This window comes from Oryctolagus cuniculus, chromosome 1 (genome assembly GCF_051225735.1).
Source record: "Oryctolagus cuniculus isolate XC-2025 breed Fujian yellow rabbit chromosome 1, ASM5122573v1, whole genome shotgun sequence".
NCBI lineage: Eukaryota > Metazoa > Chordata > Mammalia > Lagomorpha > Leporidae > Oryctolagus > Oryctolagus cuniculus.
The window spans coordinates 32,316,317-32,340,904 of NC_142867.1; the positions used below are offsets into that span (position 1 = coordinate 32,316,317).

The 24,588-nt window shown below is 49.3% G+C and overlaps 1 protein-coding gene across 5 annotated transcripts in view; it reads right to left on the reverse strand.

Annotated features, from left to right (window-relative positions):
- The window catches only part of KIAA1549L (KIAA1549 like), a 312,534-nt gene that overhangs the window by 24,186 nt on the left and 263,760 nt on the right, over positions 1-24,588 (reverse strand). For all 5 annotated transcript variants that reach the window (XM_008269586.5, XM_002709213.6, XM_017345847.4 and 2 more), the window contains 2 exons: positions 19,399-19,528; positions 314-664 (listed from right to left, as the gene is read on the reverse strand). In XM_008269586.5, the coding sequence (XP_008267808.3) occupies positions 314-664; positions 19,399-19,528 (481 nt within the window). The remainder of the gene's footprint in view (positions 1-313; positions 665-19,398; positions 19,529-24,588) is intronic.

A 24,588-nucleotide genomic window follows, 5' to 3' on the forward strand; every position in this document is an offset into this window, starting at 1 on the left:
GCACGATGTGGCCCTGTGGTGCTCTCTGACATTTAAAATAAAAGTGTAGGAAACCACCCATGCATGAAGGATGGGCCCGCCCCTTACAAGCAGGACTGGTAGAAAAGGAAATTCATCTACAATACACTGTCGCTGGATGTCAGGGCTTCTGTGTGCCTTGCCCACAGGAATGGAAGGCTTGGCTTTGGGTCACAGATGGAGCATGAGAGAGCTCAGCAAAATTCATCCCCAAACGCCATGGTGGCTCATCACTAGAGTCCCTGCTTTGGGGCCCCCACTGGCCCACACGCACAGGGCTGGATGTGTGACTTACCGGCCTGGGCAGGCTGTACTGGTACATTTCTGGGCGGTAGGTCGGCACCCACTGCACCCCAGCTCTGGGCCGCGTCATGGTCCCTGGCGCGCTGGTCACCACCTCGGAGTAGGGCAGGTGTTGGGCCGAGCCATAGGCATCCTGGTGCCGGCTCTGGCTGGCGTGGCCTGCGGACGCCAGGCTGAAGGCCTCCTCCAACAGCATGTGCATTTGCTGCCTGACCTCGTCGATGGACGGCTGCGAGCTCAGTGTGGAAGTCTCCGAATGGCCTTTCACCTGCCGGGACCTGGCATAGCCCCGGGGCTCGTGAACTCGGTCAACATTGGTCTCCTCTATGATTTCAGGCTCAGTCTGTGGGATCAAACAAAGCCATTGATTCGTTAATGAACTTTCCTGCCCAATAAGGTGGTCTGCCATTTACTCCAAGACATTCCGGGGATGATATGTCATGAGTCTAATTTAAATTCGACCGTAGGCATCCTAGCTAGGATTCGCAGCACAGGGGAAGTCAGCTGCATCAGTCAGCCAACCCCCAGCTGCCATTGTGCCCCTCGGGTATCCACAGCTCAATCAATGTTGCAGGCTTTGCCAATGAGCACACTAATAAAAAAGAGCGTTCAATGGCGAAATGAGTGGTATTGTCTACATCTTTGAGATATCTTCCACCCTTGTGGCTTTGGGTATGAGAATCTAGAGCATTCCATAGTCCATATCCCCAGGGAGAGCATTCAGATGATCCTATGTCCAGCCATGGGTTAGAAAATCACTGGATGCTCAAAATCAGTTATTAAAAAGAATCAACCTCCTGCCTCTAGGTTTCTGATCTCAAAGTGTGCTGCAGGGTGGATCAGAGGCCCTGGGGTGGCGCCCAGCAGTCTGTTTCTTTAATGAGTTGTCCAGGAGCTTCTGGTGCCTGCTCAAATTTGAGAACCACTGCTCTGGAATGCTCTCCTGCCTGCACTGTACCTTTGATCCTGGGAGCAGCCCACGGGGCCTAGGTGGACAAGGGGCTGGGATTTCCTCAGCGCCCAGAGCAGGCTGCAGGGACTGTCTGACGCTTGCCTGCCAATGACACCTTCTTTAGTGCCTGCTCTTTGTTCTGAGGCTGCTCTCCACTGTCCTGTGGGACGCCGGCAGGAGCTCAGGCCGCAAGTCTGGCACAAGCACAATCTCAGAGGGCAAGGACACAAACAGCAAGAGAGAAGGGACTGCTGAGGGGACAGGGTGCTGCCCTGGAGCAGGTGCCGCAGCAAGAACCAGATCCGAAAGGTGTGCCAAGAGGCTAGGGCAGAGCGCTCAACATGCTGCAGCCAGGTCAGTTACCGTAACTTCCTGGTGTTTTTTTTGGTAAGGATTAAATGAGCACATGTGTAAAGAACTTAGATCGACAGCACATGGTAAAAATGCAGTGATATAGTAGCTGCCGCCATTGTCATAACCGCCAGGATTTCATTTTTTTGACTGCACGGATTTCTTACGTAATGACGAGGTATGGAGCACTGGGATGGATAAAGTGAGCAGAGCAACAAAGTGTCATTAGAGAACTAATGCATAAAGGCAACTGCTTCCCCCTCAGATACGGTGATATCTGTGAATTGTGACATACTTCATTTTTAGAATGTGTGTCTACTTTTCTCCAGTATTAAATTAAGGATGCTCATGAGAGAAGAAAGAGACAATACAGGAAGCACATACAAGAAATCAGACATTTCCTGTAATCTTATCACCCAGAGTTGGGACTTGGCTGAAGTTCAAGATGAAAATCGAGGTTCTCTGTCAACCTTCAAGTCTAGACTCATCTACAGGAAGTAACTTAACATACTATTTTTATATTAACACAGGCAGAGACAGACTATAGAATCGACTATGCAATGACCTTTGGCATGATAAACGAGAACTCAAGGACATCTCACGCTTGGGTGCGGGTCCCCAGGCCCCGGGCTGGGGACCTCTCTGGGGCTCTCCTCTTGGAGGGGCTTTGGGGAAAGGCTTGCGAGCTCTGCCAGCAAATCGCCTGTTTAGATTTCACCTCACTATCCCTTCTGGGATACTGAATGCAACTTCGGAAAGAAATTTTCTTTACATGCATGGAAAATTCTGGAACCTGAAGGGACTTAAGGAGATTGTTTAATTCTGGTCCCATTTTACAGGTGAAGTTGAGGCCAAAGCAGTTAATGGTCTTGCCCACCGTGACCAGGGGTGGGCAGTGATAACCTCTGTGCTCCTGCTCCTGACCTGTGTGTATCTGGCTGCTCTGCACTGCCTCTTAGGTTTCTCATCCATGCTGGCTTCTTCCTCCCAGGTCTCCCGGATATAAAAAGATGCTCAATGTTAAGTTGCCCCCATTGGGAGATTAGGGGCACTGGGGTGAGCTGAGCTGCGATTTTCCCACCCCGAGCCGTGCAGTGCATTTCCATTGATGTTGGTGGTGTGAATTCATATTAGGGCACTTCTCAACTCCCTACTCTCCCCCTCTCCCAGTGGCCCTGGGGGGTGGGGGCTGTGCTGGTGGGGCTGGGGTTTCTCTGAATAAGGGTGCTGGGGAGAGGGGCTACCCACTGCCATCTGCCCTATGACTCCCATCCCACAGAAATTAACATCTGCTTCCCCCTACAGGGTTTCCACTCTGCACAGCGCTGTGTGTGTGTGTGTGTGTGTGTGTGTGTGTGAGGGGGAGGGATTCTTTTACTGGAGGGTCCAGCATCACACTTCAAGTATGACCTCAACAGTCTTGTTCAACAACCTTCTAGAGAAATCCTGTTTTTTTCACAATTCTCACTTGGCGTTTCCGTCCCTCAACACCTACAGATGGAAACCAGGCCCACGCTCATTGTATCCTGGGCTTCCTCTCATCACATTTGGGTTTACTAATTTAATGTCTGTCTTGCCCAAGATTAGACAATGCTTGAGTCCATGCTACCCATTTCTCAAAAGCCTAGCATAAGGCACTTGGCATCCAATAAAGCTTTGTGAACTTGAACAGAAATGTAAACATTCTATGCAATTCCCCATGGGATAGAATTTGAGGTTAAGATACAAGATAGAAGGCTCAAGCTCCCTAACCCATTTGTTCCAATACTAATGAGCTGCATGATCACAAGCAAGTCACACGAACTCCCTAACCCTCAGGCTTCTCATCTGTAAAATGGGAGAGTTGAACTGTGGTCTCATATTTCCTGTTCCTTGGACTCTCCCTGCTATGGGAGGTTCACCTTGCCATTATCATCATCCCTAGGAGAATCTATCTATTAATGAAGGGAAACATGCCTCCCCCACCCCACAACATATGAGTAATGATGCTTGTTCTATTACTTACTGGGCAACTCTTGGTTTCCACCCTGTACTAAGCCCTACGTTAGGGGCTGTAGATACAACAACTGATAAGATGGTGACCCAACTGTGAAGGAGCTCTCAGTCCATAGGAGGAGACAAAGAACAACACCAACAATAATAGTAGCTAGCACACTGTTCCAAGGGTACTACACACACTGACTCTTTTCATCCCTACGATAACTTAGGAGGTAACTATGATCATTACCATTTTTTTTTTTTTGACAGGCAGAGTGGACAGTGAGAGAGAGAGACAGAGAGAAAGGTCTTCCTTTGCCGTTGGTTCACCCTCCAGTGGCCGCTGCTGCGGCCGGCGCACCGCGCTGATCCGGTGGCAGGAGCCAGGAGCCAGGTGCTTTTCCTGGTCTCCCATGGGGTGCAGGGCCCAAGCACCTGGGCCATCCTCCACTGCACTCCCTGGCCACAGCAGAGAGCTGGCCTGGAAGAGGGGCAACCGGGACAGAATCTGGCGCCCCAACCGGGACTAGAACCCGGTGTGCCAGCGCCGCTAGGCGGAGGATTAGCCTAGTGAGCCACGGCGCCGGCCGATCACTACCATTTTAAAGATGGGAAAATTGAGGCATAGAAAGGCCAAATATTGGCAGAGCTGTGATTTGAATCCAGAAAAGTTGATTCCAGCACCCAAGCACTGACCCACTATACATACACAAGAGCACTTCAAAAAGTTAGTCGAAGATGTGCATTGTCTTTCCATTTTATGTTCCGTGACCTTTTTGAAGTACGCTTATATAAACAGATCCAATACCACACCACAGGTGCAGCCTTTGACAGAGGGACAAACAGGCTCCTGCGACCCAGAGGACAGAATATAAAACAATTATAGAGATAATCTGCCTCTTAGCTTCCTGTAAGAATGAAAAGCCCCGATACACAAATATGAAGCACTTCTCAGAGTATCTGGCGTGTAAGCATTTAGTAGACGTTAGCTGTAATTACTATTGTTATTTGCTCCTTTGGGGCTGGGTCAGTGTCTTACTAATTCACCACTCCCACTCCAGGGCCTAACCCAGAGTGGAAGCCGGTTATTGTCCATTATGCAAAAGCACTTAACATAGTAGGGGCTCATATCGACCTGCGGACCTGGATGTGTGAGCCCTCTGTGAGCTTTCCTGTGTGTCATCTCGCTCAGTCTCTCAGGCCATGTCTGTTGGCCCTCCTCCCTCCCTTGCACAGTTCTAGAAATGCCTTTTGCAGGGGAGACCAGAGCAACTGAAAGTTGGCTCAGTTACAATGTCTGGGCCCACATCTGGGACAGAGAATGTATCTTTAAACCTCTTTAACTTGGCTTCTCCAACCTCATACTCTTGGAAGACCATTGGGGAACTTTTCTTTAAAAAGAAGCTATTTTATAAATTAATCAAAATATACTTCAATCACAATTCTAAAATATTAATCAACCAGTGTCTGTTCATGGTAGGAAATTAGAAAACAGCTAAGCAAGAGGAACAAAATGAAAATCCACTTTAATCCGACCACCAGAAATAACCGCTGTTACCATTCTGACTTCCTGCCCATCCTTGCAGATGCTTTTGATGTGAATGAAATGGGATGAAGATTATGGCTGGAGCATTGCATCACCCTCCCCCTGTTTAAGCACCGACCCCTGGACCCCACCCTGGCTCCAAACTGGAAACGACCCAATGTCAAATAGGATGGCGAATAAACAGAGTCATAATTGTACAATGAGACAGTATTCAGTAACAAAAAAGAATAAACTGATAATATAGACAGCAACACAGACAAAGCTTGAGTGAAAAAAGCCAGTAACACAAGAGTACATACAAATAACGCCATTTATAGGAGGTTGGAATACATGCGTAACCACGATGGCAGAGAGCAAAAAGTGGTTGCCTATCAGGAAGGAAGTGAAGATCCACTGATTGGAGGGGTCAGGGAATTTTCTGGAAGTGGCAGACATGTTGGATTTTTTTTTTTTTTTTTTTTTTTTACAGGCAGAGTGGACAGTGAGAGAGAGAGACAGAGAGAAAGGTCTTCCTTTTGCCATTGGTTCACCCTCCAATGGCCGCCGCGGCCGGCGCGCTGCGGCCGGCGCACCACGCTGATCCGATGGCAGGAGCCAGGAGCCAGGAGCCAGGTGCTTTTCCTGGTCTCCCATGGGGTGCAGGGCCCAAGCACTTGGGCCATCCTCCACTGCACTCCCTGGCCACAGCAGAGAGCTGGCCTGGAAGAGGGGCAACCGGGACAGAATCCGGTGCCCCGACCGGGACTAGAACCCGGTGTGCCGGCGCCGCTAGGCGGAGGATTAGCCTAGTGAGCCGCGGCACCGGCTTCAGCTGCTCTATTTCCAATCCAGCTCTCTGCTATGGCCTGGGAAAGTAGTAGAAGATGGCCCGAGTCCTTGGGCCCCTGCACCCATGTGGGAGACCAGGAAGAAGCACCCGCCTCCTGGCTTCAGATCAGTGCAGCTCCGGCTGTTACAGCCATCTGGGGGAGTGAACCAGCAGAAGGAAGACCTTTCTCTCTGTCTCTCCCTCTCACCGCACCGTCTGTAACTCTACTTCTCAAATAAATAAATAAAATCTTAAACAAAAAAAGAAAGCTTATGAAGAAGCCCTGCAACAGACCTATAACAGGATGGATTGTGCCCTCACTTTTTTTTTTTTTTAAAGAGAGGTTTCTTTTTGACATTAAAGTCTTTTTTTTAAAAAAATATTTTATTGGCCGGCGCTGCGGCTCACTAGGCTAATCCTCCGCCTTGCGGCACTGGCACACCGGGTTCTAGTCCTGGTCGGGGCGCCGGATTCTGTCCTGGTTGCCTCTCTTCCAGGCCAGCTCTCTGCTGTGGCCAGGGAGTGCAGTAGAGGATGGCCCAAGTGCTTGGGCCCTGCACCCCATGGGAGACCAGGAGAAGTACCTGGCTCCTGCCATCGGATCAGCGTGGTGCGCCGGCTGCAGCGCGCCGGCCGCGGCGGCCATTGGAGGGTGAACCAATGGCAAAAGAAGACCTTTCTCTCTGTCTCTCTCTCTCACTGTCCACTCTGCCTGTCAAAAAAAAAAAAGATTTTATTTATTTCTTTGATAGGTAGAGTGACAGTGAGAGGGTGAAACAGAAAAGGTAGAGTGACAGTGAGAGGGAGAGACAGAGAGAAAGGTCTTCCTTCCATTGGTTCACTCCCCAAATGGCTGAAATGGCCAGAGCTGCACCGATCTGAAGCCAGATTCCAGGTGCTTCTTCCTGGTCTCCCATGCAGGTGCAGGGCCCAAGCACTTGTGCCATCCTCTGCTGCTTTCCCAGGCCGTAGCAGAGAGCTAGATTGGAAGAGGAGCAGCCGGGACTAGAACCAGAACCCATATGGGATGCCAGTCCCACAGGCGAAGGATTAACCTGTGCCACGGCACCAGCCCCTATGCCCCCACTTTGTCCCCCAAGTTCAGACATTGAAGCCCTGTTCCCTAGTATCTTAGAATGTGATGGTATATGGAGACAGCTTTTATAGAGATCATTAAATTGACATGAGGTTATTAGAGTGGGTCAATATTACCATGTCCTTTAAGAGGAGGAAATGTGGACACACTAACGCACAAAGGAGACTATGGGAAGACTCAGGAAGAAGCCGCTCTTGACAGAGAGGCCGTGGAAGGAGCCATCCTCCAACCAATGCCTTGAACTAGGATGCCTGGCCTCGGGGCGGGGGGGCGGGCAGGGAGACATGAATTTATGTGGTTTAAGCCGCCACTGTGAAACTGATCTGCTTATCAATATTTCCTATATCAATAAGGGTGTGAGCTCTTGCCACAAATTCAGAGAAGAATTCTGAATACTGGCTCAAATAGACTAGGCAGCATGGTGAGTTTTATTTTAAGCTTTTTATTTAGTGAGGAAAATGCATAGGCGAGCAAGGGCTTAGTCTAATGGAGAAAGAAAAGTCTAGAAACTAAGTTGGGGTCTATACTGAGTAGAGAGCAGGCCAGGAGCCACGTGCAGCGAGCATTTGGTTATAGCAGCCACAAGGAGCTTAGCACGAGCAGTGAAGTGAAGGCGGAGAGAGCGTGTAGCTGGAAGGCCACGGCCCCTCAAGGCACTGGGGCGGGGGGCACAAGGGAAGGGCCCATCGTGTTCCAGGCTTCTATCCACTTCCAAAGTGGTGTGGTTACATAGCCTGATTGGCAGGTGGGCATGCAGGTGGGATCAGGTAGGGGCATGAGATCACACAGCGGGTGTGGTGAAGGTGTGGTCTTCCAGCTCACAAACCTAACTGAATTTATCCTATCTGCCTGCCCACATCAATTGTGCAAATCAGTACATGGGCCTTGTGGCTGGAGTTCTAATTGTCAGGAGACAGGATGGGAGAGACAGTCGAGGGCTACATCACACAGGAACTTGAAGGCCACAGGTTGGGCTGTTTTCAAAGGTCGTTGGGGAACATCTGAAGAATTGTAAGCTCAGGAGAAATGGGATTGGAATTCATGGGAGGTCACTTAGGAAGGAGGCTCTTGCAGTAATCCAGGCAGGAAGAGAAGGCAGCGGCAGCGGCAGGATTAGGTGGTCTTGGACGGAGATATGGCTGAGTTCAGACAGGCCAGAGAACTTGCTGACAAGTTATACATGGGGGTGAAGGGGAAGAAGGAATCAAAGCTGGGATCCTTAACCAGGAAGGAGAATCATGCTCCATGGGTCTCCTCAATGCCCTCTGAGCTCCCGGAGCACGTAGCTTCCCATGGGCCCTTTCCCATGGCCCCTGGAATAGCCTTGCCCTGGGGCCTGCATGCCTGGCCCCCTCATTCTAGGTCCCCGCTAGAAAGTCAACTTCCTAGAAAGCCCTACCATGGCCAAGGTCTGAGAGCAGCCCCTGTCACTCTGTGACCACCTTAGCACTTCTGACACTGTGTGCTGCGTATCTGTGTGCTTGGACATCTACTCTCTATTCCCTGTGCTGGAATGTAAGCTCCATGAGGGCAGGAACTTCGTTCTGTTTCCTGTTGTATCCCGCAACAGCACACAGCAGGACATTAATAAACACTCATTGACTGAAGGAGTGGAAGTTAGCATGAAGTTTGAAACATTTCTGCTTAGAAGTCATCAACAGTTGAAGTCATCAAAAGTCATTTCATGAATGAGGCAGTCTTAAATAGAGTTGAAGAGGAGAGGTGAATGGCTCCTGAGGCTGGTCATTCTGGAACTTCTTGAGTTAGGAGCCCCAGAGCAGACAGATCCTTTACAAGTCCACACTTCTCAGGACACACAACATCAGTACATCACCCTGGCATGGCATTTCTGGAGCACAAGAATTTCAAGGCCCTCGCCCAAATGGGCCCCTAGGCCCTGATTTTTAGCTCTGTGCCAATCACAGCTCCATCCTGCAAAGGAGAAGTCATTCTGAACAAATTCTGCCACTTCCTGGCAAGAGCCCGAAGACCAGGCGGGAGCTTCCGCAGGAGGAATCTCCGGGCCATCTGGCCATGATGAAACAGATATGGCTCCATGTCCATTTTTCTTTCCAACTATCAGGGTCTTTTGAGCCACGTAAAGCAGCACTGCTTCTCTCCGGTTCGTTAATGCCTGCCCTGGCTACAGCAGCCCCCTTGCAAGTGCTGCCTGTCTCGGAGGGAGCAGAGGCATGTCTAGAAACTTGCTTCTGGAAATCCAACTTCAGGAAGCACTCCCTTGGCTCTGTGGGGAGGAGACTATCCTAGTCAAGGAGCAGAGAGACCTCTGCAACAGCTTCCTACTGATTCTGCATCTCTAAAGCTTCTCCAGTGATAAAGTGGGAGTGGAATCCCCCAGAACAGGCAGTGGGCTCGAAATAATGGCTTCATGATTTCTGCAAATGGGATTTCTACAAATCTCAGCAAAATTTCAGGTTTCACTGTGATTGCCTTCCAATGGGTGACCTGCAATCACCCCAGGGCACTGAGACAGGAGGACGCAGCACGCGGCTGGTGTTTCAGGTGGGTGGAAAAGACATGACTGGGTCTCTCGAAGACAGCTAGGCAAAGAGGGACATGCACTTTTGGTTTTGTAGTCTTCCCAGAACGACCTGTGGTTACTACAGACCACGGAGATGGGGCAGCGAAGGATAAAAGATAGTGCTTCCACGCTGTCAGCATCAATCACTGTTCCGGAAGCCAAACATCTTCGGCCTGCAGCAGGAGTCTCCATCCTCCTGTCTTTCTCCCCCATAACTGGCTGCCCTTCCTTCACAGAGCAGTGGAAGTTCAGTACTGAGCAGGTCACAGGTCCCACTTGCCTTGAGTTACAACCACTGGTCCACCTTTGTGTTTGGGGAAGTGTGACCTCAGAGGTCAGCGTTGGGGGTACGTTCTTGTGTGGGGGCCATAGGAGAAAGGTCTTGGGCATCCTTCACAAAGCCACTCTCTATTCCTATCGTGCCGGAGACAAGGTGGTACCCTTTGAGAGGTATCCTCTATAGAGGATATACTATATACATACTCTATAGGTATCCTCTATAGAGGTCAGAGCAGCTCACAGACATCTGAAGTGCTGCAATGGAAAAGACGTAGAAAGAGCACTGCTCTCTCCCTCGTGGAAGGTGTCAGCCAGAGTTATATAATGGCTAAGATCACTGCCTGCTTTATGTGCCTTTCCTGCATTAACTCATTTAATTCTTACATCAACCCTATAAGGTAGGTACCATTTGTATTCTCACTTTATAGCTAGGAAAACTCAAGCTCAGAGAGGTGAATTAAGTAGCCCAAATTCACACAGCCGGTGAGCAGTCCAGTCTAGGCTGTGAGAACAGCCACTACACCACATTGTTTGTGGACTCTGACAACAATTAAACCATAAATAGTATAAACCATAGTCAACTAATGACAACTTTCGAAAAGGAATCAAGAGTGGGTGTTTGGCCTCGCAGTTAAGACGCTGGTTAAGATGCCACCTCCAACACAGAGTACCCGGTTCAATGTCCACTCCTGGCTCCTGATCCCAGCTTCCTGGTCATGTGCACCCTGGAAGGTATCAGTGATGCCTCAGGGAAGTGGGTTCCTGTCGCTCCCATGGGAGACCTGGTTTGAGTTCCAGGCTTTCAGCTCCAGCCCATTTCAGGCATCTGGGGAATGGACCAGTGGATAGGCGCTCTCCGTCTGTCTCTCTGCCTACTCGTCCCCACCAAAAAAGAAAATAAGTCAGCCGGCGCCGCGGCTCAGTAGGCTAATCCTCCGCCTTGTAGTGCCGGCACACTGGGTTCTAGTCCCGGTCGGGGCGCCGGATTCTGTCCCGGTTGCCCCTCTTCCAGGCCAGCTCTCTGCTGTGGCCAGGGAGTGCAGTGGAGGATGGCCCAAGTCCTTGGGCCCTGCACCCCATGGGAGACCAGGAGAAGTACCTGGCTCCTGCCATCGGATCAGCGTGGTGCGCTGGCCGCAGCGCGCCAGCCGCGGCGGCCATTGGAGGGTGAACCAACGGCAAAGGAAGACCTTTCTCTCTGTCTCTCTCTCTCTCTCACTGTCCACTCTGCCTGTCAAAAAAAAAAAAAAAAAAAAAAAGAAAGAAAATAAGTGTCTGTGTACGTGTGGGATCAACCTGCAGCAAACACACAGGAAGAACTTTCTCACAGAGAAGCCACTTTGCTGCCTGTGGTTGAGGTGAGTCAGCACATATGTGCTGCCACTCCCCGTCTTGGCTGGGCCGGCACCGCAGGCTGCAAGGAGACCGGGAGGCCCGTGCGTAAGTCAGCACTACTCCCTGGCGAAGCAGGCTGTCCTCACCCCCAGCTCACATCTGCTCGCTCTCCTCTGCAGCTCTTGCGAGAGCCAGGAGGATGCACAGGATCCCCGCTCTGTCTCCCCAACATGAATCTCTGACTGTATCCTGGCCTCCCAGAGACCACGGTGCACAGCAGTGATGGGCACAACACGCTGTAGTCTTTCCCTCCACAGAGGGCCAACTGAGGCTGAGAGGCCCAAGTCGGTGGGAAGGGCAACATGGAGGAGTGTGCTGGGTTTGCTCCTTACAAACCCACCCATGGGTGCTCCTCCAGCAGCAGATACTGTGAGGACAGCCTCACACCCACCCTCTCCTCTCCCTGTGTCTCGGCCAGGGCGTCTGCAAGAGACTAAGCCCACCCCAGCTCCTGCAGTGAGGCCCAGCTGGGCTAAAAATCCTGCCCAGGGTAACCCATCTGCCTTCCATGGCTGTGGGAAATGATATAGGGGTGAACACTTGATTTATCGCACCCCAGTCACAGTGAATTCATAATTCTTCCTTATGGTAGTCAAGGCAGGCTGTAGACATGAGGGCTGGGACTATGGCAGCCATTTCTTACCAGAGAGAGCCAACCTGCAGACAAAGTTTACATATAAGGGAACACTGCATTGAGTAAAGATGCAGCCCCAATCAAACCATGCCTGAATGTATCGTAACCAACATGTTCCCTTTATGGGTTTGTTTTTTTAAAAAAAGAGTTATTTATTTGAAAGTCAGAATTTCAAAGACAGAGGGAGAGACAGAGAGAGAGAGAGAGAAAGAGAGAGAGAGAGAGAGATCCTCTATCTGCTAGTTCACTCCCTAGATGGCCACAACAGCCAGAGCTGAGCCAGGCCAAAGCCAGGAGCCAGGAGGTTCTTCCAGGTCTTCCACATGTATGGAAGGGGCGCAAGCAAGTGGGACATCTTCTGTTGCTTTCCCAGACCATTATCAGAGAGCTGGATCTGAAATAGAGCAGCTGGGACTTGAACCACCACCCCTATGGGATGCTGGCCCCTATCATTATGTTTTGAGACAGTCCGAGTTGGGTTTCATTTTCTGCTGCTTTTAACTAAAGCATCCTAACTGATAACTACCATTCAGACTGCACTACAATACTTTAACACCCATTTTTCTACAGTTTTTTTTTTAAAAAAAGATTTTATTTATTTATTTGAGAGGTAGAGTTACAGACAGTGAGAGAGAGAGAGACAGAGAGAAAGGTCTTCCATCTGCTGGTCCACTCCCCAAATGGCTGCAATGGCCACAGCTATGCCGATCTGAAGCCAGGACCAGGTGCTTCTTCCTGGTCTCCCATGCAGGTACAGGGTCCCAAGGACTTGGGCCATCCTCCACTGCTCTCCTGGGCCACAGCAGAGAGCTGGACTGGAAGAGGAGCAACCGGGACTAGAACCGGCACCCATATGGGATGCTGGCAATGCAGGCAGAGGATTAACCTAGTGTGCCATGGTGCTGGCCCCTTCTACAGTTTTGATCAAATCAAATGCTTATGTGGCTCAGAGCTATAAATATGCCCCAAATTTTCAAGTCTCAGCTCAGTAGTCACCTCTTCTAGTTGACACACTTGTTCGTTCATTTGTTCAACAAATAGAACACTGAAGCTATGATGTGCCAGTTAATAATACAAGTTCTGAGGCTTCAGGATGAATAAAACATGATCCCTCCCCTCGAGGAGTCCAATGGGACAATGATATAGGTGAACCAACAGACAGAAGCTAGGAGGTAAGGGCTTTGATTGGGTGAGTACCAGGTGTTCCAGGAACACCAGGGACAGATTGCTAATTGAGACCCATAGGCATGGCAGCTTGGAAAAGCTTCTGGGACAGATAATGCTGAAAGCAATGCCTAGGTCAATGGGTCTGCTCCCCATTCCCAGCTCAGCTCCCCAGTGACATTTGGTAATGTTAGAGACATTTTGATTGTCACGACCAGGAGGAGCTACTGGTAGCTAGCGGGCAGAGGCCAGGGCTGCTGCTGAACACTGCACAGGGCACAGGGCAGCCTCCTCCTCCCAACACAGAGAGCTACACAGTCCCAGATGTCCCTGGTGAGGAGGCTGAGCAATCTTGGCACAGATGCAGCAGTCCAGAAGGGATGCTCCAAGCAGAGCAGTGAGCACACGCAGAGCCACGGAGAGGTGAGACCACGTGACCTGTGGGGGAAGGACATCAGGGCTGGAGTCCAGGAGATGGGCTGGGGAGTGATGAGCACCAGGGAGCTGGGCATGCCAGAGAGCAGGAGTCCTGAGCCAGGAGCTGCAAGTTTGAGTCTTTTCCCCAAAGCTGAGGGGAGGGCCTGGAGGATTGGAAAGCAGGGATCGTGTTTTAGGAAGCCTCCCCTGGAGGCTGTTTGGAAGCTTCAGCAGTGGTCAGTACCGGGGACCAGGCAGTAGCAGTGGGACAGAGAAGAGGGAAGAAACTTCAGAGGATGGCCTCTTCTCTTCCAAGTTCACTGCCACAGCAGGTTGCACGTGCCTCCACTTCTCTCCTCCACTAGCCCATGATTAGCTGGGGTGTGCACTAACCAGAGTGAATGCATCTTGTCCTTTTCCACAGAGCCACACAGAGGTAAGTATAGTAGAATCCCGCATGGGGCTTAAATGCTGACCTTGGCAGAGGGGGAGAAAACCATGTAGAGTAAAACCCTAGAGGAGAGGAAGAGGATCTCTTAAACTGTCCATGGAGAATAGTATACATGGTCTCATATATATAAAACCTTATTATGTAATAGGGAAAAAGAAAGAGAATCCACAATGTACAATAGGGACAGAATATATATGGAAAAGCTAGGGTGTTTTTTTTTTTTAGCATTCTTTAGATTATTATTTTTTCTTTTTTTTTCAGGGCTTGCAGTGTTGAATTTATGCATGTTAAATTTATACTCATTGAATGTTTACCAGAAGAAATGAAACAGACTATAACTTCTCCATTGTCCACTAGCTTTTGGCTTCTGCAAGAGCCTGGGGGCCACAGCAGGCCATGCAGCACAGAGTGGAAGGAATGGTGGCCTCCATGCCATGCTCTCAGGACTAGGGACTGATCCCCCAGCTGTCAGACACACTGTCATTGCCAGTCTGAGATGTCAGCTCTTCCTGGGAACTGCCCTGGCTATAGAGCAGCCTCACCCAAGAACACCCAATGACAAATCCATTCTAGAGAACAAACGCGCAGCTGCTTTGCCCAAACTCAGGCCAACTCTTCAGGGTCACTGAGTTTCATAGCTCTTCATGGGTTCAGCTGAGGACTTGCAGTGTTTGTAACATAGCCCAGTCTTTCTTTCCTTCCTTCCTTCCTTCCTTCCTTCCTTCCTTCCTTCCTTCCTTCCTTCCTCCCTCCCTCCCTCCCTCCCTCCCTCCCTCCCTCTCTTCTTTCCTTCCGCCAATAGCATGCTGGGGAAACCTGACCTGCAATAACTGGCTACCCCAGCCAACAGGTAGAAAGGTCTCAGGCAGATCCCCAGAGGAGCAGAGCTGGGCACACAGGTACCTACAGTAGCAAAGTCCAGAGCACAGGGGCTCTGGGAGATGTGCCGGTGGACAGCCCTTGAGTGTTCCTGACAAAAGGGAAGTAGGTTGTGTCCCATCCAGTGGGAAGGTACCTGCATGGGAGGGAAGTCCGGGCTTCTCACTAGCTCTGAGTGAGGTCACTAGACCCCCCTCGAGAGCCCTTCTTCTCCCTCCCAAACAAGCCAAGAAGAATCCCACTTCCAACTCTGTTTGTCAAGTGGTCTCCATCTTGGTGGCGTTAATATGGATTTTTCTGGGTAGCCGTCCACCGGGTAAGACCTAGATTTTATCTAAAAGCCCCCTTTACCACCAAACACTTCAACTTCTTGGACTCAGGTTCTCCCAGGAAGTCTGATTTCCCATGATCACATGATTTCCTTGGATAATAAGCCCCTGTTAAAATACAACATACTGTAGATGAACTTGAGATAACACCTCAAGTCAGTTATTAAGGCATAAATTAGCCAGCAGAGGGAAGAGAAAGAAATTAAAGGCTTAGGTGGAGAACTGGCCAGAAAAGCTCTACATGGGGAGCCGGTGCTGTGGTGTAGCAGGCTGAGCCTTCCTCTGCAGCGCCAGCACCCCATATGTCCCAGCTGCTCCTCTTCCAATCCAGCTCTCTGCTAATGGCTCAGGAAGGCAGTAGAAGATGGCCCAAATCCTTGGGCCCTTGCACCTACATGGGAGACCTGGAGGAAGCTTCTGGTTCCTGGCTTCAGATTGGCCCAGCTCCAGCTGTTGTGGCCATCTGGGGAGTGAACCAGTAGATGAAAGGTCTTTCTCTCTGTCTTTCCCTTGCTTTGTCTGTAACTCTACTTCTCAAATAAATAAATTAATCTTAAAAAAAAAGAGAAAGCTCTTGATGGGAAGCAAGATGTGGTGATGGTAGCCAGGTCAATCCAAGAGTGCCTCCTACTTCAGCAAGCATGTTGCTTTTAGAATAAGAGGAACAAAATCCTCAAATCCAACCATTTGCTTCCCAATGAAGCCAAGATCTGGTTGTGCCCCTAACAGGAGCTCCTCTGCCTTGCGATGCCAGGACATGCCTGTCTTTGCCCTGATCTCTATCAGGCTAAGATGCTGGGGCTGCAGAGGGCAGGAAAGATGCTCATTCATAATAGAATTACAAATTTTCCTAGAAGGTCTATGACTTGCTATAAGCTCTTGCAGGCAGGCAGCAGCTACACAGACTGTTTTCACTCTTTAGCAGGTGTAACCCATCAAAGCAACCATTTTAATTCCTTGGTCTCCTTCAAGTAAACTATTGCTCACCTCTAACAAAGGGAGCCAGTGGCATTGCCAGCCACAGGCCAGCAAGATGAGCACCTCATTACCCAATTCCACACAGCCCAGGGCGCCCAGGCCTTCAGCTGGCTGCTGGGGACTGAGCTGTCAGCTGTGGGTCTGTTCTCCCCTTGGCTATGTACTTTTCTCTACTAGCTGCTCCAACTGTTTCCCAAGTGTTGCTCTGCCTAGAAACTCCACTCTCATCTTGTGCTTACTCCCTACCCATACTGGAGATGGTGAGCAGGCATTAACACAACCTCTGTAGTGTTGAGGCCAAAAGGCTAATGTAGATGTCCGGCCTTCTGTGAGCTGGGGGCAAGACTCAGGTTCTGTCACTTTGATGCATGAGTGTGCAGTTGCACAGGAGACACGAGGCAGGCCCCGTATTTCTGCTGCCCCAGCTGTTGCCAATACTGCTACTGGAAGCTGGGATGCCGAGTGCCAGGGTCAGTTCCCACTGGAGCTGGGCTCTCAAGCCCACAGCATGCAGTGGCCATATCTCCTTGACCATGGCAGGCCTGGGCATCCTGCTCCCCTCCTTCCTGTGTGGGGCAAAGGCTGCAGTCCCTCATCAGGGCCAGCCCTGTGATGATGTCCCAGGAGTTTTCCTAGAATGTTCTTCCAGCATACTGATGACTTGGGGAGAACCCAATTCCTCCCCCTCATTTTTCTGTCAGTTTAAAACAACTTGGGGCGGGCATTTGGCACAGCAATTAAGATGCCGCTTGGGATGTCTGCATCCCATACGGGAGTGCCTGGGCTCAAGTCCTGGCTCCACTCCCAATTCCAGTTTCCTGCTAATGCACACCATGGGATGCAGAAGGTGATGGCTCAGGCACTTGAGTCCCTGCCACTCATGTGGGAGACTCAGATTGAGTTTCTGGTTCCTGGCTTCAGCCTAGTCCAGCCTAGACTGTTACAGGCATTTGGGAAATAAACCAACTGATGGAAGATCTCTCTCTTTCTCTGCCTTTGCCTTTTAAGTAAATTTTAAATATTAACTAAATGAATTAATTGAAGATACCTTGATGTTTTCTGCAGTGGGACCCCTTCTTATAGATTTCCACATCCTTTTGCATCATAAAATCACCTTTCGAGGACATTTAAAACATTTCCCTGGAGCTGCCACTGGAATGAGAGCTGAGGGCTGTGATGGCTGGGGTAGAGCCTTGATATTGCCTCCTCTGGGATGCATCAGCCATCCTGTCTAATATTTCAAACCTATTGCATACAGGTAGCATCTGACCCCAGTGGCATGCCAGAACTGCTTATCACATATGGGTGCTCCTTGACATACTATGGGTTACCTGCTGATAAACTCACTGAAAGTTCAAATTGTCCTCAGTAAAAAAAAAAAATGCATTTAATATACCCAACCTGGGGCTAGCATTGTGGTACAGCCAGGTAAGCTGCTGCTTGTGACTCCAGCATCCCATATCGGAGTGCCAGTTCAAGTCCCAGATCCTTAGCTTCCTGCCAAACACCCTCGCTTAGTTCCTATGAACGCGTATTACTTTTACACCATCAGAAAGTACAAAAACCCTGAAGTCAAACAATTATAAGTCAGGGGCCATGTGTACGTCCCAGTGTGGAGAAACTTAAGGGCAGCGCCTTGTGCTTCGGAGGGTCAGCATTTATTTTCAGCATCATCATTCAAACAAGTACGCTCATGTTTTTGAGATCACATGAGCTTCTCAAAGACAAACACATTTTTAAAAAATGTGTTGGATTGAAGCAGACTTCCCCTAAAGTCACCTGTTTTGGAATATTTATGCCTGTCTGTGAAAGGTGAACCATTTTTTTTTTTTAATTATCACTCTCCTTCCATTGTTCCAGGTCACTCAGTGACATGGCGTTCCTAAGGTATTAAGTGAGTACTATAAGTCACACTTCTGTGTTTTTAAAAAATCTGCAATGTTCTCTTTTTAATATTAATAGGGAAACCTTTGACCTATTTCCTCATCACTATAAAAGTATGCTTAGAATCTAATATGAAATCTGTGAGTATGAATCTTGAAATAGATTCAGAATCCTATCATAGTTCAGTGCCTGAGCATCAGAAAAAGTTTTCCACACTAAGTAAGCATCTGGGAAGAATGTTCCCTCTTGGTCATCAGGAATTAACTGGGAACTTCAAATACCCAATTTTCAATCACAGCTTGTTTTTCAAATCCATTCATGTATTTGGCTTAAGAAATATTTTTATAAGAAAAATTAACACTGGATACTTTAACCTAGTAGAAAGAAACAGATTTGCCTAGAGCCTCTGGAATTTTATAAAACTAAATTATCAAGTCGTTTTATGGAAAAGGAAAAAATATATAAATATATCGTTCTCAACACAAATATCAAGCTCAACTGTACGGAAGATTATTAGAAATTCAAATTAGGTAGGATGTCTCTGTTTTGAATAGAGCCATTAAAAATCCATTTAAAGCTTTTGTGGCAAATAATGGATTAGCAGAATATATTTAAGAAATCAAGTGTCATTTTCAAGTTAAGATGTCTCAAATTGTAGCAAGTTTACCCAGCTACATTTGGCTTATAACTTACTGCAGAACTTTCTTATTTGTAATTAAAGAAACATTTTAGGGTAACAGGAAAGAAATATTTTTCATAAAACCTAGGAGGATCTTCGAGACCAGTTATAATCCTCGTGTCATCCCCGTGGTCTCAAGTGATTTCGAGGGTTCACTGCAAGTCCCAGGACGTATGTAACTTGACAGGAGGTGCCACACTGCCACGCCACCTCTGGGATAGTCTGTTGGGATGAGGATTTTTGCACTTTGCACATACCACTGAACATATGCGTGTGCTTTGTCATGTGAAATCAGCAAATCGCTCTGTTAGATGTGTCATTGTTTCCATGGCGTATTGAGGAGTTATGAAATCAGGAACAAATCCAACTTTTCAACATTTGCTATGGATTAAAAGAAGCCCATGTTCAAATGAATCGCAACCCATAGCCATGGCTCCTGCTGAGTTTCTAGGAACAGGCGGAAAACCAGAAATGCAGGACCTTGACACTCTCTATGGAGTGTAAGGTCAGCAAGGTTCTAGGCACGAAAGGTACAATTTCGAAACTGAAATCCTTTTAGCAATAATCTATCACTGTGACGCATTCCAAGTAGTCTTGGCAAAATCGGTCATTAAAAGCAGAAATCATTTCGGTGCACTTGTGAATCCCACAAACACTTGGTAAACAAGCATTCCGAGAGGCTGCCTCCCCTCGGCTCGGAGGCCCCACTGACTTACATCGTATCCGCTGTTCCGGATTCCGCGCCGGGGTCGCTCCCGCGTCACCAGCAGGTCCATCTCAGTCTCGCCTGGGCTCGGGCTGTTCAGAGACTGCCGGCTTCGGTAGACAGAGTTCTTCATCTGTTGCCTGAAGAAAATCCAACAACTGTTATGATGCAGCAAATACCCTGACAGATGGAATTCTCCACTGATCCAAACCACAGGCAACCAATGAAGGCTTTGGATTTGTCTCATAAATCTCAGAATTGATGGTATTTGTTCCCCAGCCATAAGGGGCCGTAGAAAGAATGGAATAAAGACTTTTTCCCCCCTGGATGCTGTAACCATTTGGCTGGATGCTAAGGAGTTTTTCCTATAGAAAATAGGTAACTACAACTGATCACAACACTGCAGCCTCATCTGAAATTCTGCTGATGGCCAGGTCAGGGGTTCCCTCTTGACCCCTACGACAGCTCATGCTGGCACAATATGCTTGTCTTGTTGGCTCTGCTCATGCAGCAGCGTCTTGTTCCTTTTAAGCTTCCGGATTTCACACCCAGGATCCTATGATGTGTTAATAAATCCTGCAGTGAGTGGGCTGCTTCATACGATGACTGTTGATGGATTTCTTTTCCACCATTACCACAACGGATTGCCTTCTGGACTAAGAAAGCATAACTCAGAGGCAATTCGGGGCCTGTCCGTCCATCCCTCCCTCCCTTACTGAGTGCCTACTATGTGTCTGGCACTGTGGAGGAAGAGGAACAAGACAGACACGGCCCCTGCTCTCCCACAGCTCACAGCTTAGTGAGCAACACAATTGACATGACCATCTCAGAGGTCTAAGTGCCATCAAGAAAAACAAAGAGCTACAACCGAGGTCGGGCAGAATGGGGGACAGTTTCAGTTAGGGTGGTCAAGGAAGGCTTCCCGGGGGAAGTGACATCTCTGCTGAGTCCCAACCAGAGCCACAGACATGCTGATCCAGGCTCAGGGCATTTCCGGCCCAGGGGGCATCGTGCACGGAGGCTCCACTCAGCCACGGCTAGGAAACCTGTACGCGTGTCACACGGCCTTGTGTCCACTTGTCATTAGAGGGATCATTTTGATGAGTGGGAAAGAAACAGCAACATGATATCACGGCTGTGCTTCTCTTCTTCAGCTTTCACGAGTGGGCAGTGAGGTCCGATGGCACGAGGGACGTTCCCATGGTCCTGCTGGTGGGATGATTTCCCTCTCCTCCAAATGGCTCTCTGAAGAATCTGCATTCTAGACCCTCTATCTGGAGCAAACGCCCCAAGCCCCACCTGTTTTACATCTCAGTTCTAGGGTGCTAGCTACTGATGGGGTGAAGGTGAAGAGATCGCTCTGTTTAGTCCCAGGGACTATGTGAAGTCAGAAACCCGGCAGGCATCTGTACTGTGTCACGAACACACACTAAGCTAGTCATGGCATTGCAGCCACACGCAGTCCAGAGCAGACGCTGGCTTTCCAAGTCACAGCATGATCCTTGCAATAAGCCTTGGGAACAAAACACACTATCAGATCCACTCTTCCACCATGAGAAGCGTTTACCTACTTAGAGAGCATCTTTTGTCTTTGCTTGGCAGGTAGCCATGCTAATGTTTCAGTAAGAGCTCCATGCTAAGGGCCAGCTCTGTAGCGTAGTGGGTAAAGCCGCTGCCTGCAGTGCTGGCATGCCATATAGGCGCCAGTTCGATTCCCGGCTGCACTACTTCTGATCCAGTTCTCTGCTATGGCCTTGGAAGGCAGTGGAAGATGGCCCAAGTCTTTGGGCCCCTGTAGCCACATGGGAGACCTAGAAGAAGCTCCTGGCTTCTGATCAGCCCAGCTCTGGCCATTGCAGTCTTTTTTTTTTTTTTTTTTTTTTTTAGAGAGAGCACCATGCTATTCCTCAGGGGCTACCTTTCCTTCAGAGGTAGGCATGTGACTCAGGTTGGACCAATCACAGCATCACATCCCCAGAGCCACAGTGACTGGTCGGGGGAGGGTATATAATCTAGTTGGTCCAATGAGTCTGAGTCTCTAGCCTGTTGCTATGGCAATTAGGAAAGAGGTATTCTACAGGCACTGATATTTCTAAGCAGATAGGATATAAGCCTGAGTTGCTGGCAGCCAGTCTGCCACAATGAGGTAAGAGCCTGCCTGAAAATGTGGTCAGCAAAGAGTGAGGAGAGGATAAGATCGGGTCCAGGAGATACTGTGTGACCCCCTGGTCTGCTATGCCACGGCCTTGCCTTTTCAGTAATGCTCAGAAATGCAGGCCCCTTTTACTTCACCAGTTTGTGCTGGACTTCAATCATTTGCAACCAAAGCATCTAACATGGGTGCTCACAACCTGATCTATAAACTGCCCTCTACAGTTGTCTACAGTTAAAGTCTTCCTTTAGGAAGAAACACCACCTCCGCCAGCCTGTGAAACAGCAGCTGTTCTGAGTGACTCACACGTGAAGGCAGACCCCAAACAATTCACATCCTTGACCTGATTACAAACCATTTTTTTTTTTGAAAAAGCAGCCATCACAACTGTCCTTGCATTGCCAATCAGCCCATTTAGAAAAGTTGTACTGATAAAGGGTGACGGTGGAGTAAATACTAGGATTAGGTCCTCTTGTCAGTATCAGTGAGATTGTGTAAGACCTTATTGGATCAGGAGCACAGACACGGTGTACTTCTCCCCCAGGGACAACGTTCTACTGTGTACACAGCTTAAAGCTGCCAACATGGGCCGGCCCAGCAGTGTGCACTTGGCGTGTGGGCATCCACCTAGAAATAAGTGAGGCTGTCAGGCAGAGCTGCTACTCATTGGAACCACGTAGAGTTTCATCAGGTGTAGTTCTTTCTCCACGGTATTTTGCTATATTTTGGAAAGCGAATGAATTTTGAAACATGCAAACCTGAGCAGCTTTTCCCTCCTGAAAACACTGCTGGGTAGCTAATGATGAGCTTTTTACTTGGAGTTTTAGGGGCTTTTAAATCTCAGGACATTGTAAAGAAAGGAGTTCTCCAGTTGTGTTCTGTGCAGCCCTAGGGCTTCCAGAGATGGCCTGGAACACTGTGGTGAGGAAGAGGCCCGGCTGCCATCAGAGCAATGGGCTTTATGCTGGCATGAGAGCAGGTGGTTTGTCCAGGGGGTGGATCTAGGAATCCTCTAGACCCCCTAGCTGGCAAGCAGGGATGTAGGAGGGGAAGGGAAGCATGGCGATCAAGGTAGAGTGTGGAGCTGGCTAGGATTTGGGCCAACTGGGGCTCAAACTTACTGGAGAAGCATGGGAGACAGTTGCCTCAAAGTGCACGTTTTATTTTTATTCAGGCTGGCAAGGTCAGCACACCAGCGATGACTGCTATTGAAAAGACAGCTCCCAAGAGGAAAGGCCAGGCCTTGCCAGAGGGGCTCCCACGGGGAAGCACAGGCTCATCCATCCAGAGGCACAGACAGAGGGAAATGAGGGCACAAGCTTTCACTGTAACTTCCGTGCAGAGACACAGGCAGGCAGGGGCTGAGGTGCTGTCCCTAGTTACCTGGTACCTGACTTTGGGGCAGGTGCACCAGAGCCCAGAGGTGAGAGCCCTGGGACAGCACACACAGCAGGCAGTCTGCACACAGACCTGGATGGGCCAGTGTGCACAGGACAGGGTTTGGCAGGCGAGTCCTTTGCTATCCTCAGGAACTGGGGGGCCCTCAGGATTGGGGAGTTCCTCCAGGGTCAGTGAGGTCTTCAGTGTCAAATTATCAAATCCAGAAACTAGGAAATGCGGCTATTACAAAGGTGGGGCTTGCACCTCAGAGCTCCCTTGCAGGGGTATTTATCCATCTGATGCCGGTCTGCTGTACACAGAGGATGCTCCACAGAGGCCCCCAGGGAGAGTCCTATGGAGAAGTCAGATGCGCTGTCTGTACAGGTGCAAGTGAGAGCTGAGCAGAGACATGGGCCCCTGGTGACAGCACCCTCCTGTTAGGTTATGTGCTCTTTTCTTTAGCTAAGTGATTACAACATAAAAGTAGGCATTCTATAAAGAGCTGTGAAACTACGTGAAACAGATAAGCAATGAGCCCTCACTTGGAATCTAAACTTTGCATCTTATTTGAGTAGCTCAAAGGGTAACAATCTGGGTCCTGATGCTACCTCTGGGCAGAGAATAATTCCCTTGCTCTGGCCCCATTACGTGGGAGCAGAGCCTCTGGGGAGCTGTACCATGAGCAACAAGTGAAGGGAACTCTAACCTATGATAACAGGTAGGTCACCTGCAGAGTGTAGCAAGAATAATACCTCCAGCTCCCTGAGATTCTGCCCCTCTTTTCCCATTAGTCTTTCTATCTCTCCACTGACCACTGATCCTGTCTCCAGTCCTATCCCCAGCAAACCCAGTTTGTAGCTACCCATCTTGTCCCCTCAATTGGTCAGAACTTAAAAACAATTAGCTTTGAGGCCAGTGCTGTGGTACAGTGGGTTAAGCCATGGTCTGCAGTGCCAGCATCCCATATGGGTGCCGGTTTGGGTCCCTGCTCCTCCACTTCTGATCCAGCTCTGTGATAATGGCCTGGGAAAGTGGCAGAAGATGGCCCAAGTCGTTGGGCCCTTGCACTTATGTGAAGCTCCTGGCTCCTGGCTTTGGCCTGGCACAGACCTAGCCATTGCCACCATTAGGGGAGTGAATCAGTGGACAGAAGACTCTCTCTCTCTCTCCTTTCCCTCTCTCTGTAACTCTGCCTTTCAAATAAATAAATAAATATTAAAAAAATTTTAGTTTTTGAGCTTTAACAGCATTAAATCATTTTTTCAATAGACATTCACTGAGAATTAGCTACATATATACAGCATTAGCAGGGCTTAAGAATCTGGCCTGCGGCGCCGCGGCTCCAAAGGTTAATCCTCTGCCTGTGGCACTGGCACCCTGGGTTCTAGACCCAGTTGGGGCACCAGATTTTGTTCCGGTTGCCCCTCTTCCAGTCCAGCTCTCTGCTGTGGCCTGGGAAGGCAGTGGAGGATGGCCCAAGTCCTTGGGCCCTGCATCTGCATGGGAGACCATGAGAAGCACCTGGCTCTTGGCTTCGGATCAGCATGGTGGGCCAGCAGCAGCGGCTATTGGGGGCTGAACCAACAGAAAAGGAAGACCTTTCTCTCTGTCTCTCTCTCACTGTCCACTCTGCCTGTCAAAAAAAAGAAAAAAAGAAAAAAAGAAAAA